Raw genomic sequence first — 13,587 nt, forward strand, 5'->3', positions numbered from 1 at the left:
CACTCCTGGTTATTTAATCACCTGTAGCACTGAGACTTTTGCAGTAATAGATCACCATTTTTTTCCCCTCAACCCTCTTGTTCTTGGGCCAGAACTCTAGAAGTGGATTTTCTTGTTAGGAGATAAATGAGTAGCCACAGACTCATGATAGTCAAACCTCATTCAGGTTTAGGTATATCATTCCTATTACAATGTTATTTACTTTATCATCAGTGCCCAGGATTGTGTCAGTCACCTTCCAATACAGACAAAAGACAGGTGCTTACATGAAGCTTATAAATTAATTTCAGACATGGCACAACTGTGGGTATGTGGCGTTACAAGACAACCGATCAGGAGAGAGGGAAAGATTATACAAATGCTCAGTGAAGACAAGTGCACGCCATGATAGAGCAAAGACTTGGTTCTAAAATATAATAAAAACAGGAAGTTGGGCACCTAACTGGCCAGTTTCATGTAGGTATGGTGGAAGAGGAAGGCGATGATGTGGCTTTGGGGACCAGCTCAGAAGGGCATTCTGTTCTGGGGAGAGGGTGGTAAAAAGCACAGAGACAGCTATAAGTGGCCAAACAGGGTGCCTGGGCTGACTTCCTTGGTGGAGCAAAGTGCCTGTAGTTGCACTGAGAAGGTATGGGAAATCAACAGTAAAGTTTATAATTCCCAGGGCTTATCTACACTACTGGCCGGATCGACAGGCAGCAATTAATCCAGCGGGGGTCGATTTATTGTGTCTAGTATAGATGCAATAAATTGACTGCTGATCACTCTAGCATTGACTCCAGTACTCCACCTCAATGAGACATGCAAGGGGAATCGATGGGAGAGCATCTCCTGTCAACATACTGCAATGAAGATACCATGGTAAGTAGATCTAAGTACGTCGACTTCAGCTATGTGAATAACATAGTTGAAGTTGCGTAACTTAGATCGATTTCTCCCCCCTCCGTAGTGTAGACCAGCCCTAGGCAAAGTAATCTTACATGCTTGGAGAGGAGTAAAGAGCATGTGTTTGGACCATCACTCAATCTCTCTTCAGACATGAACCATGTGTCACTCAAGGCTACCCCAGCATGGGCATAGATATGTCTGCATCTGTAATGTAAAGGATGTTTATTCCACTGATTTACTTTTGATAAGGACCTCTGAGCCTTTGAGACTGTGTGCTAATGATTGTCTCAGTTCTTGATTCAGGCACCTGGGTTGTAGCCCATCCAAGGCATTGGGAGGCGTCTCCTGTGATAGTTTTGAGTTTAGCTTGTCTGTCAGATTTTCTTCTCCCCCTCAAATAGAACTGGCTGCAGTGCACAGCAATGGCAGTGTATTCTCTCCATCACGTTTTTTACTATAGTTACAGTTGATGCATTTTGCTCGAAGCAAAGTTGTGCTCAGTCCAGACTCTCTCCTTCTCGCTTTTGTTGCAACTGCTGTGCTATGGCAGGCTGCCATTTTTCTAAACTCAGTATTCACACACAGACCTTTCTGCAGGACGGGAATGGCCAGGATTATGCATGTTTGCAATGTGGCCTTGGTAGCAAGGAATTAATTACAATGTAAGGGGGATTCTTCCCACTGTGAGCAATGTGCTTATTGAGCTGTACCTTGGTCCCCATCCAAAGAGACAGATTTTTGTAAATAGGAGGAAAATCAATAGTTTGAGTTTTTGTTTTTAACATGGATTCTTTTTAGATGTAGATCATTCTTCTTTTTCTATATTTTTAGCAAACTTTTGTCCTGTGTGCTTTATTGTGTGTGTTATACAGTACTTTTCACTAACTACCAATATAAATTCAATGCTATTCTGGACATATTACAACCAGTTGTATCACTGTGGAAGAATATGCAAGGTTGCATAAATGCTTTTTTTTTTTTTAAATAGTACCAAATTTATTTGAGGTAGCAGTTTCCGATATTGACTTTGGTCTCTTGTCAGCAAAAGTGTGTTCACACTGAATCCCAAACAACACATTTTCACTGCCTGGAGCACATGCACATAAATATTTAAGAGTACAGCCAATCTGCTATAAAGCTTGTTCTCCTTGCCCTCTCAAATTTGAGGAGCAGATTAACTTTTTTTTTTTTTTTTAAATTTGACTTATTTTAGCTCCCAACTACTTAATTATTGGTGTGGGTGCTTCTATCACTCCCAAAACAATTACCATGCAAATCTGGACCTTTTAAGAGTTGCCTCATACAATGATTGGTTTCTGTTGGGACCAAATTCCCCGGAATATCACCCTTCTGCGGGCTCATTTTATGGGAGTAATTTAAGAAAAGACGGTTACTCACCGTAGTAACTGTTGTTCTTCGAGATGTGTTGCTCTTATCCATTCCAGTTAGGTGTGCGATAGCGCAGGATATATCCGCTCCTCAGTTCCTTCTACAGTGGGGAAGGAGAATGGATAGGAGCATACATCTCAAGAACAACAGTTACGGTGTGAGTAAACGCTTTTTTTCTTTTGAGTGATTGCTCCTATGCATTCCAGTTAGGTGATTCCCAAGCCTTACATAGGCGGTGGGGTCGGAGTTAGATGTTGGAGAACGCAACCGCTAAGCTAGAGGCTGCAACAGCTCTGGACTCCGGGACCAATGAGGCAAAGGTGTGGACCGAGGACCAGATAGGTGTACAACACATCCCCCGAAAGGGAATGCGAGCCAGGAAGGCAGCAGAGAAGCCTGAGCCCTGGCGGAATGTGCAGCAATGTGGCTCTATGGAACATGGGCCAAAACAGAAGAGGTGCAGATGCACGACGTCATTGAAGATGAAATCCTCTAGGAGGAGACAGGTATGCCGATGAAGGTTTTGGGAGAGGGCTCTGTCCGCTAGATATAGTACAGATGTCGAAGGAGGGTAACCGTTGCTCTCCTTGCAAAGAGAGTGGCTTCGGAAAGAAGATCGGAAGGAAGATATCCTGGTAGATATAAAAGGCCGACACCTCCTTAGGGAGGCAGGTCGGACGTGGTAATAACTGCCCTTGTCCTTGAGGAACACAGTATACCTTGGGCCTATTGTGAGAGTCTGAAGCTCGGAGACTCGTGTGGCCGCAGGCAAGGCTACAGGAAATGGTCTTGCAGGACAGTTATGTCAACGAGCATGTAGACATTGGCTCGAATAGGGCAGTCATAAAACTGGTTAGAACCCGATTGAAGAGCCAGGTTTATGGCGGGGCCCCACTGGCGGAAGCCCTGAGGAACCAGATGGAATGGAGCGAGCAGCATGAGCCAAATACTTCAACCGAATGGATGATTTTATACCACCCGGAGAATCGGATCGGTTTAGCCACGCAGGAGTCCTGCTGTGAGGTGCAGGGATTACAAGACCGGGTGGTGAAGGTTGCTGTGATCCCACGCCATGGGGTCTGTGCCAAGAGGGTTGCTACCAACAGGTGTAGCAACATGGTGTGCCAGTGCTGCCCAGGTTACACTGGAGCGATCCCGATCAGGGGCGCTCTGTCCCTGCGGAGTTTGAGCAGGACCTTGTGAACCAGCGGGGACAGTGGAAAGCGTACGGTAGATGGCTGATCCACGGCCTCAGGAAAATCCTCCAAGACCGAGCCTGGGGAGAGGCCTTGGAATGAGGAGAATTTCTCTCGAGCGAGGAGGGCTATGCGGGGAAAGACCCACTTCTGGAAAACGGAATAGATAAAGACGGGAGGAAACTACCACTTGTGAGACAGGAAGGATCTGCTGAAGCGCCTGGTACACAAGGCAGACTGCTCTCAGCTCTCAGACATTAATGTGTAAGGCCAGCTCTTGCGCTGACCACGCCAGGTGCGCACCCAGCCGAGAGATGGGCTGTCTGTCATGAGGACCCGAGGTGAATGAAACAGCATCCCGGATACACCGGGAGGACGCCGACTCGGTGGAGGAGCCTAGGCTGTATGGCATCTCTGCCCGGTGGCACACCCAGGTGAGCCACGATTGAAGTGAACAGAGGCGCCTGGCATGTTTGGTTGCAAACGTAGACAGCCACGTGACTCAGGGTTGGCGGAAGGTCCATAGACCTTATACAACTGTTACCCTCGCCTGAAACCAAGGCTGAGGTAAGCAGGCTCTGGCGAGTCTGGAGTCCAGGACGGCCCCAATGAATTCCCTTCCCTGAATGGGAATCAGAGTGGATTTTACTATTGATCATCAGGCCTAGACACAGGAATAGGTTCGTGTCGATGCCCACATGACTGGTACTTTGGGCCCGGTGGTTCTTCGAATGAGCCACCTAGATACAGAGAACAGCCCTGCACTTTGAACACCCCTGGGCTGTATAGAGGCCAACCGGGAGGGCCGTATACTGGGAATAAGGATGGTAGGCCCCAAACCAAGGGTACCTTCTGTGTGGAAGAGAAATGGCGACGTGAAAACACGTGCCCTTCATATCGAGGGCGGCGTACCAGTCTCCGGGATCCCAGGATGGGATGACGGTCGCCCTGGGTACCATGCGGGACTCTGCATCGTGACTTGTTGAGTTCCCGCAGGTCTAGGATAGGTCTGAGACCTCCCTTCGCCTAGGGGATTAGGTTTCGCCCTTAGGTACCTCCTGTATAGCTCCGATGAAGAGTCTTGCCAGAGGAATCGCTCGTGAGAGGGTCCCCAGGAGGGGCGAGGATGGGTAGGCTTTGCCCCATTGGTGGTTAGAAGGACCCCTTTGGGGTGCGGATTGATGGCCATGACCGTGTAAGCCACGCCCGCTGGCCAAGTCCTGACTTTGTCAAGGCGCAGGGAAAGAGCGGAGGGTGGGGACGGAAACGTTGGTGCTGAATCACCGGCGTGTGCATGTCGAGAGAGAGAGCAAAGTGACCCTGCTGCCCTTTAGGTTCTGCAGGCTAGGGCCAGTGTTTGCAGAGAACAGGCCTGTGCCATTGAAGGGCAAGACCTGTATAGCGTGCCACAGCTGGGAGGGAAGGCTCGACAACTGGAGCCATGAAACGCGCCGCGTGGCAACACCCGAGGCCAGAGTCATGGCAGCGGAGTCAGCTGCTTCCAATGAGGCCTGGAGGGAAGCTCTCTCCAGCTCCATCCCTTGCTGCAGGAGGGCATTGAACTCTTGACGGGAGTTCCGAAGAACCGACTCTGTAAATTTGCCTACTGCCACCCATAGTAGCGGATAAGCAGGGCTTGCTGGTTCGCTACACGAAGTTGCAGGGCCCCCTCCGGGTACATCTTACGGCCCAGTAAGACCACACGCCCAGCCTCTTTGGCTTTAGGGGCTGGTCGCATTTCAATTAGAAGAGGGCCGGAGGGGTATGTTCCTGCCCCCGCCTCATCTGGGGAGGAGGAAGAAGAAAGGCCAGGGACAAGCGGGTCCTGTGTGGGCTCGAGCTTCTGGACGAACGCTGATCCAGTGGGATCTGGGAGCCCGGTGCCAAACCGGGGGTTGCTCTGTACCGGTCGGACGGGGACGACTAATTGTCACCTCTGGCACCCGGAGCTCCGAGGGAACGGAGCGAGATGGGGTCCCCAGTACGCCTCTGGCGTGGGAGTACACTCAAGGCGTCCAGAATGACCACTGATAGGTCTCCTGGAAGACTCTGGAGGACACATCGGAAAACAGAGTGCTACGCATATGAAGTGTCCGCACGGGACGACACTGATGCGTGGCTGGATGGCCCTGGAGGAGCTGAAAAGCTCTTGGTAGAGTCTCCGTCTGTAACTGATGTCACTCGATGCGGCACCGGGGATCAGTACCGGTAGACAGACGAGCGGACCTGCCACTGTGCCGGGCGGTCGACCGAGGGTGCGAGGCTCGATGATCAGGAGTGGCTACGAGCGTCCCGGTGCCTGGGGCTTGATCGGTACTGAGTGTCCCGGACCGGGAATCCGAATGCTGACCGGTGCCGTGAGCACTACTGGTACCAACATGGAGAACGGTGCCGAGACCTAGATCGGTGACGGGACCGAGAACATCTGCGGGACTGCCGAGGTAGGGTGGTTTGATCAAGGCAGGCTTGCCCATCGATGCCGGGATCGAGGCAGCGTAGATGCTGTCGTTGCAATCAGCCACACTGTCTCCAGCGTGGAGGGAATAGTGAGCTCGACCCTAACTGGCACCACGGATGCAGCTTCATAGCGAGCTCGACCACGGTCCGTACCGGGGAGCTTACCAGCACCGGACTCGACGGCTTTTGCCTGGCCGGAGTTATTGGTGCGGTATTTGCGGGCGATCCGACTGAGCATCGGAGCAGGCGGCTCGGAGCTTTCCAGCACCGGACTCGACGGCTCTTGCCTGGCGAAAGGTGCGGATATTGTTGAGCGTAGCGCAGCAGGCGGCTCGGACGCAGCTTCAGAGCGAGCTCGACCGAGCTTTCCAGCACCTCTTGCCTGGCCGGAGTAACTCTTCATCTTCCAGGAGAGGGGTCCATGCCGTAGTGCCAGGAGGCCTTGGCGGCACCGCGATCCGGTGCCGAGGAGCGCCATGAAAAGCGGAGGAGCAAGAGCTGCCTCCTCAGGAGCTGTTTAAAACGAAAGCCCCGCTCCCCTTTGTTCACTGATTAAGGGCCTCACAAATGCGGCACTTATCTGTGAGGTAAGATCCCTCGAGGCACTTAGGAGCTTGTCAGCAGCGGCTTGTGGCCGACCGAGCATTAGAAAACGCTGTGGACACCCTGCAAAATAAATACACTATACTATTCTACAAACAAACAGAGTTAACTACAACTATAAACAGAACGAGAAAAACTACGAGTAGCTAGGGAAGTGGAGGTCGCTGTGCTCCACTGTTCCAACGGCCACGGGCGGAAAGAAGGAACTGAGGAGCGGACGGGCCGGCTGGGGTATATATCCTGCACTATAGCGAACTGGAATACATAGGAGCAATCACTCGAAGAAGAACATGGTAGGCCCATGAGATGGGCCAAGTAAGCCAAGGCTGGCTGATGAACAAACAAGCCACAGGTTTGTGATTTAAAAATAAGTGAAGCAAAAAGTTTTCCACAGCCAGAATTGCTATATAAAATTAAATGTCTTCTTGCAGCCAGAGCATCAAGATCAAAAACTGAGCTCCTAGAGTAGGCCAGAACAGGCTGAGAGAGACACCAATACTCACTCATATTCTATTCACTCTGCAACCAACAGCCTTCGCTAACTGCAATTCCAACAAAAATCTCAAAATCAAAGGCTACCAGATCCTCACTTTAAACATGTCTGCTCTCTAAATACTGGGATCCTGCTCATTTTCTAGATTTATAGATTCTAAGTCCAGAAGGGATGATTGTGATCATCCAGTCTGACCTACTGTATAACACAGGCCATAGAACTTCCCCAAAATAATTCCTAGATTTTAAATCAAGATTGATTTTAAAATTATCTGATGGAAAATCCACCATGGTGTTTGGTAAATTGCTCCAAATTCTGGATACAGCCTGAGAGATACCTAATAAACCAGACAGGGCAGCATAAACAGTATACAGAGTAGTTTAAGGTCAGAGTTAAGGGTGATTGGGTACCTCAGTTCTGCCATTCCATGCTTCATTTTATTTATCTTGACATAGTTTCCTGGTCCTCTAACATTTATTGTTTGTAAAGCCACAATGTTCTAATCCGGTTTAGTTTGAGTAAGGCATGGATATAATCTCACTGCTATATCTCTAGATTAACTTTTCTTTGGGGAGGGGGTCTGTGGTTCTTACATTCTTATAGATCTTACAAGAAATAATCTGTGGCACCTTGATATTCCAACATTTCTGAGTTTAGAAGAATTTACTAAGTGTGTTGGACCCATCACATTACAGGTCCCTTGATTTGGAACTTCTGAGTTTTGTATGTGAGTGCGGCTGCATCTAGCAGGTTTTGGGTTCTGGCAGAGATTGTAAAATATATATAGGGAAACTTCTACAGGTTGCTGGTGCAGCTTGCAAAATCCTGGCTCTAGGGCCAATGATTTGGGACTGCATTAACCCAGGTGCTTGCGTGTGTTACTTTCAAGCGGAGCAGAAATACGAGTTTACATCTCTACCTCCAGTTTGATGAAGGTGTATGTTTGGTAATTGGGATTAGACTCTGGAAGTGGGTGGGTGGGTGTACACCATTCAAAATTGCTTTTTTAAAAAAGGTGAAAACGTCATTAAGTAGATGTAGCCATTCATGAGGCCTTTGCACTTGGAGCGGGAGATCTGCCAGTGATCTGGTTCAAGCACATACAGTGAAGTCAGTAACTGACAGCCATAGAAACAAAGTTCTTATACTAGTTTGTATATATTCTCTGGAATACTTTACTAACCAATATTAATACTGATCAATAACTGAGTGGAAAATATTTATGGATTAAGACTTATAAACAAATTCTCAAGCTGAGCCAAGCATTAGCTCCACACTGCCACAATTCTGGAAGTTTAACTTTTGTATTATTTGGTTATTCTTTGATTTGAGTGAAAGAGACCAAGCAAGGGTTCTGTTATGCACTGAAGAAGGGATACATATTTTAAAGCCCCTGTTTTGACATTCATATATTTCTGTCCAGAATGACAAAACCCCCCAAAAAATGATGATGAAAGATGACAATGGGAAGAAGAGGAACAACAAGTCATCATTTAGTGATGAAGACAAAGAAGATGCAATGAAACGGGCCCTGCTAGAACAGGTAATTCCAGTATGATGTTTGCAGATAATTTAAACTGTGTGTAATAATTCCATAGAGTTAGAACATTTGGATTACCAGAACCCAGAGAGCGCTCCATTGTTATCCACATGGCCTGATGGCTTCTCTGGTTGGTAGGGCTCATTCATTCCTTTGGCTGATAAAGGAACTGATGCTGATGTTAATGCCCATTTTACCCTTTTGTGGTGTTCCATTAATTTCAGTGGCGTTGCTCTTGACCTACTTCGCTGTAAATGAGAAAAATTGGACCCAATGGTCCAGTTCTAGTATTAAAAACTCTCCTCAAACCAGAAGACTCATGGGAATTGAGGTAGCTGTAATTACCAGTATACTACTTGGGAGAGTCAGGTTGCTCTTATAACGGATAGATTTTTTTTGTTTTGTTTTAAAGCAGCTTGCAGATAAACCAGGGAGTGTGGCTTATTAGCTATTTGTAAACTCTTAGGTTAGAATGCTCAGCTGTGTATCAAACTGAAAGTTTAGCTAAAGTAAACATTATATGGGCAATATTAGTGAATGTCCATTTCATAATATGGCAGTTGCCAGGTACCACCTTGTGGTGTAATGGAAGGCAATTTTTTTCACCTTTATACTGCTATACATTGCTGTGTAGTTGTGACCTGGCTTGTGCCTACCTGGTGAGTTTACCACTGCACTTTGTTGGATGAATCAGAAACTGTCCGGTGTGCGTGACCTAACTCCAACATTGCTAATGGCTAAAGCAGATTCTCCGTTAGCTCAAGTGCCTCAGTGAAGTTCTGAGTGGCCATGGCATGTAGTAGTGTGCCAGTCTGGAAGTTCTAGGAGGTGCCAAAGGGGTGTTACTATATTAAGTTGAAGAGACACTGTCATTGTATTTAAAGCCCCAATTTTAATTGATTTAAAGAAGATAAATCTTATCAATATTTTTTGCTTTCTGTAATATCTCCCTGATGGACATTTGTGTACAGACAAAGTAGTATATAACATATAGAGATGTTGTGGGTTGTTGCATCATATCCCCATACAACTATGATGCTATAATAAGTTCTTTGGGAACTTGGCGATCAAACCTCCATCTGTTGTCAGGGTCCAAAACAGTTTATATAGAAAAGCAGGCACCCTTACTTACTTAGCTGCCATTGAGTAAAGCACGCATATTTACTGAAAATTGATTTGGGGCCTGGCAGTTTACTGAGACACTGACCACAGAAATTCTGCTGTGGTAGGGGTAAAATGGATGACAATATGCTCCGCTTGGGCCAGTGGGAACCTGGTAGTATTGAACCAGACCATAGTCAACAGCACCATCTGCTGGGAACTCACTATGATACTTTGAGTTTATTTCAGTTATTCTGCAATATATTAACCTGAGAATATTTATTTTCTATTTGTAAATATGCAGAGTGTTATCAATATAATAGTAGGTAGTATATTGGCACTTTGAATACACAGAGAAGTGAACAAAAAAATTCATACTTAAGTTTCTTCTGATTTAGAATTAAGAACACCAGGTCATAGAAGATGGAGAAAGAAAAGACCTGGTAGAGTCACCTGTCCCCAAATTAATGCAGCACATAATTCCCAGATAGATCAGACATAAAGCTGATATTGCACATGCATTTAGCTCGAAGACACAAGAAAGCACTGGCTGTTGTATTGTACGATACTTATGCACTTCCAGCTTTAAGTATTGAACGGTACTTGGATATAAGTTTATTACTAGTGTTCAAATGACTTACCATGAAATACAGTGACCCAAATTTTTAAAGGCGTTTTGAGATTTGTGTATAAAGTATGTGTACAATTGTGCTCTTACATTTGCATGCACAATTGTTGGGATGTTGTATATTTAGAGTTATGTAACACCAGAGTTATGAACTGACTGGTCAACCACACACCTCATTTGGAAGTATGCAAACAGGCAGCAGAGAGAGAGACACACACAAAAAGCAAATACAGGACAGTACAGTTTTAAATGTTAACTACTAAAGGGAAAGTTTAATTTAAAAAAATAGACAAGTTTAAAAAAACCTGTTTCTGCACTTGTTTCATTTTAAATTAAGATGATTATAAGCAGCGTTTTTCTTTTGCACAGTAAAGTTTCAAAGCTGTATTAAGTCAATGTTCAGCTGTAAACTTTTGAAAGAACCATGACGTTTTGTTTGGAGTTACGAACATTTGAGTTACGAACAACCTCCATTGCCCATGTGTTCATAACTCCGAGGTTCTACTGTAATTTAGTATTGAACATGCAGTCATAGTAACTGCATGTATAAATATAGGTGTGCAGTTTTGCTCATGGATTTTTCAGACATCTTCCATTATGAACCTACCCCTATGGCCTGTTCTTGAGCCACTGAAGTTGATGGCAAGACTCATTGACTTCAGTGGCACAGAACTGGGCTCTAAATATACTACCGGATAGTATTCTAGTTACCAGAATACTAACTGTATGCTTTAATACAGTGATGTAGATGCAAGCTTGAGCTGAGAGAGAATTTTGTTACCTGAATTATCCATTATCTAATTTCACGATATCATAGAGGGAGACCTTCTAATTGTCTGATAAGTTCTAGCCATACAGGACCTGTATGTGCACTATGACTTGGCTGACAGACTCACTGCAGCCAACAGTTAGTGGCAAGTCACTTTTTTCCATATGTAGTATGCTCTCTTTTTATGAGGTATTCCGTAGAGTGACTTGCTGGCGCTTAGGGGTGTGTGGTGTGGTGTGGTGGTTTGTTTTTTTTCCAAATGAAAATCTGACTCATACCTAGGGCATTCAAATAACGAGTGTTTCCAGTGCAGCTCAGTAACTCCCAGCAGTCAATTGACTTGAATGGAAGTTCTACTAAAACTTTTCCCGAGAAGCCCAAAAGGTCCTGGAGCTAGGAAGTATTTTAAAAAGTGTTAATTCACATGCCTGTTTCCTTAGCTTTATTTTATTATCCTAAGCAATTCCTAAATACATCAAAGATGTTTGTCTTTCACTGTGTCCCTCCCCCCCGTAATTTAAAGACCGTATAAAGAAAGTAAGGATACACAAAACAACTGTTAAAATGGCAAAGCGCTTTTTATTTTTAATAAGATTTTTTCAGATTGAGCCTAAACTGAACCTACTTTTAAAAAAAACCAAAAACAACAACTTGTGACTTGTTCTCTTTTTCTTCCCCGTTCTCTTGGTTTTATTTGTCACATCAAAAACTTCTTTAAAAGAGCATGATTATAGGTGTCTCTTTCTCTCTAATGCTTTGTGAAGCTAGTCCCTCTGAAGGTGTCTTATGACAAGAATCATCGCTGAACGTTGGTGCCTGCACCTTAATCCAGGTACTGCATAAAAACAGCTGCTTAGATGTGTGGATTAGAATTACGTCCACAGCTGGAGGGTTGTGGAGGCAAAATGTGAAGTCAGCCCCTTCCAGTCAGCACTGCAGAATATGCTTCTCTGTTTTCATGGCAGCAATCACCCCTCTTTCTGCTGAACTATTTTCCAGCCTTCTAGGAATGTTTCATCAAAAGGTTTGATAGGTTTTAAAACCAGTAAAAGCTGTGTTGTCTGGCCCTGTACTAATCGGAAAGCTCTATAAACTGGCATTTTTTATCTTTATAGAAAGTCCGATTTATAGTCTGGTTGGCGTGGGGCTCTGCATGGCTCCCTGGAAGCGGCAACATGTCCCTGCCGCTCCTAAGCAGTAGCGTGGCTAGGCGGCTCTGTGTGCTACCTCCGCCCACAGGCGCTGCCCCCACAGCTCCTATTGGCCGCGGTTCCCAACCAGTGGGAGCTGCGGAGCCAGCAGTCTGAGTGGGGCGGGGGCAGCACGCAGAGCTGCCTCAGCAGCAGGGACAGGTCACCACCTGCAGGGAGCCGCCCGAGGTGAGTGCCCCCTGGATCTGGCACCTCAACCCCCCTGCCCCAAGCCCCCTCCCACACCCAAACTCCCTTCCTCTTAGTTGACTGGAATTTTTCACTCATCGATACCCCCCCATTCCTCCAATATACAGGGGAAAAAAGCATGTACGTAATTGTTTAAACTGCAATGGTGGTGCTGCTGCTGAAGTCACTTCATAACTTCCTTGGCTTTTTCTTCCATCTTTCCAGGAGTTCTAGGGCCCAGGAGCCTGCTTTTCCTCCTTGTTTTCAAATGAGGACTGAATGTAACTTCCAGTGGTGCCTACCAGCTTACTTTAGGGACCAAATTCTGTGCTGATTTACATCCTGTTGAAATCAGTAGGATCGCACAGGATTTCAGTGCAGAATTGGAAGAGCCAATGGGTCTGCTAGAGGGGTTGCAGGGAGATATACTTAGAAACAGCCATTAGATAGATGAGAGAGACATGTTCTCTTCACCCCCCTCCCAACTTCTTCTTTCCGGTTGATATCCACCTCAACACAATCTCAAGTATCATTCATTCCTCACAGCAGATGGATGCCCATATCATTTCTTTGAGAGCAATGCAAGATATTCTCTCCCTTCACTCCCAGCCCCTCCTAATGTGGGAGTTTAGGGATCCCACTAAGCACATAGATTCTGACTCCATTCCCTGTTTGTGGTGATTCTGATGTCTGTACTTAGAACAGAAATGAGTAGAGCTGGTTGGAAAATGCAGATTCATTGAAAGCGAATTTGAATGTCATTTTGAAACTTTGCATTTTAACCTTTTTGGAATGGAGCATTTTGATTTTTGTTTCAAAATGACTTTGTTTTTTGTTTGTGTTTTATGAAGTGAGACGAGTCCACATTGAAACAATGTTTTGATCATCCCAAATTTGATTAATGAGAAATCTGGGGGAAAAAATTCATTCTGTTTGAGAACGGAAAAAAATTCAAAATCGAAAAACTCTTTCTCTGAAGCAAAAAATCTGGTTCCTGCACAACTCTAAAAGTGAGCCTATATTCTGATCAATAAAGTCCATGTCCATTATTTTGGAAATGGAAGTGATTAGTGTAAAAGTGGAAAGAAAATACACATTTAACAAAAAATAAACAAACCCAAACCCCAAATTCATATAGATATTT

General features: G+C 45.6%; 1 protein-coding gene across 9 annotated transcripts in view; it reads left to right on the plus strand.

Moving 5' to 3' along the window:
* The window catches only part of LOC120400567, a 118,938-nt gene that overhangs the window by 26,290 nt on the left and 79,061 nt on the right, over nucleotides 1-13,587 (plus strand). For 6 of the 9 annotated variants that reach the window (XM_039529286.1, XM_039529283.1, XM_039529290.1 and 3 more), the window contains exon 3: nucleotides 8,450-8,569. In XM_039529286.1, the coding sequence (XP_039385220.1) occupies nucleotides 8,450-8,569 (120 nt within the window). Of the gene's footprint in view, nucleotides 1-664; nucleotides 862-8,449; nucleotides 8,570-11,828; nucleotides 11,897-13,294; nucleotides 13,454-13,587 lie in introns of those variants that run through there. The other 3 variants (XM_039529288.1, XM_039529291.1, XM_039529292.1) reach the window with 3 other exon arrangements.

Source organism: Mauremys reevesii, linkage group 3 (genome assembly GCF_016161935.1).
Source record: "Mauremys reevesii isolate NIE-2019 linkage group 3, ASM1616193v1, whole genome shotgun sequence".
Taxonomy (NCBI): domain Eukaryota; kingdom Metazoa; phylum Chordata; order Testudines; family Geoemydidae; genus Mauremys; species Mauremys reevesii.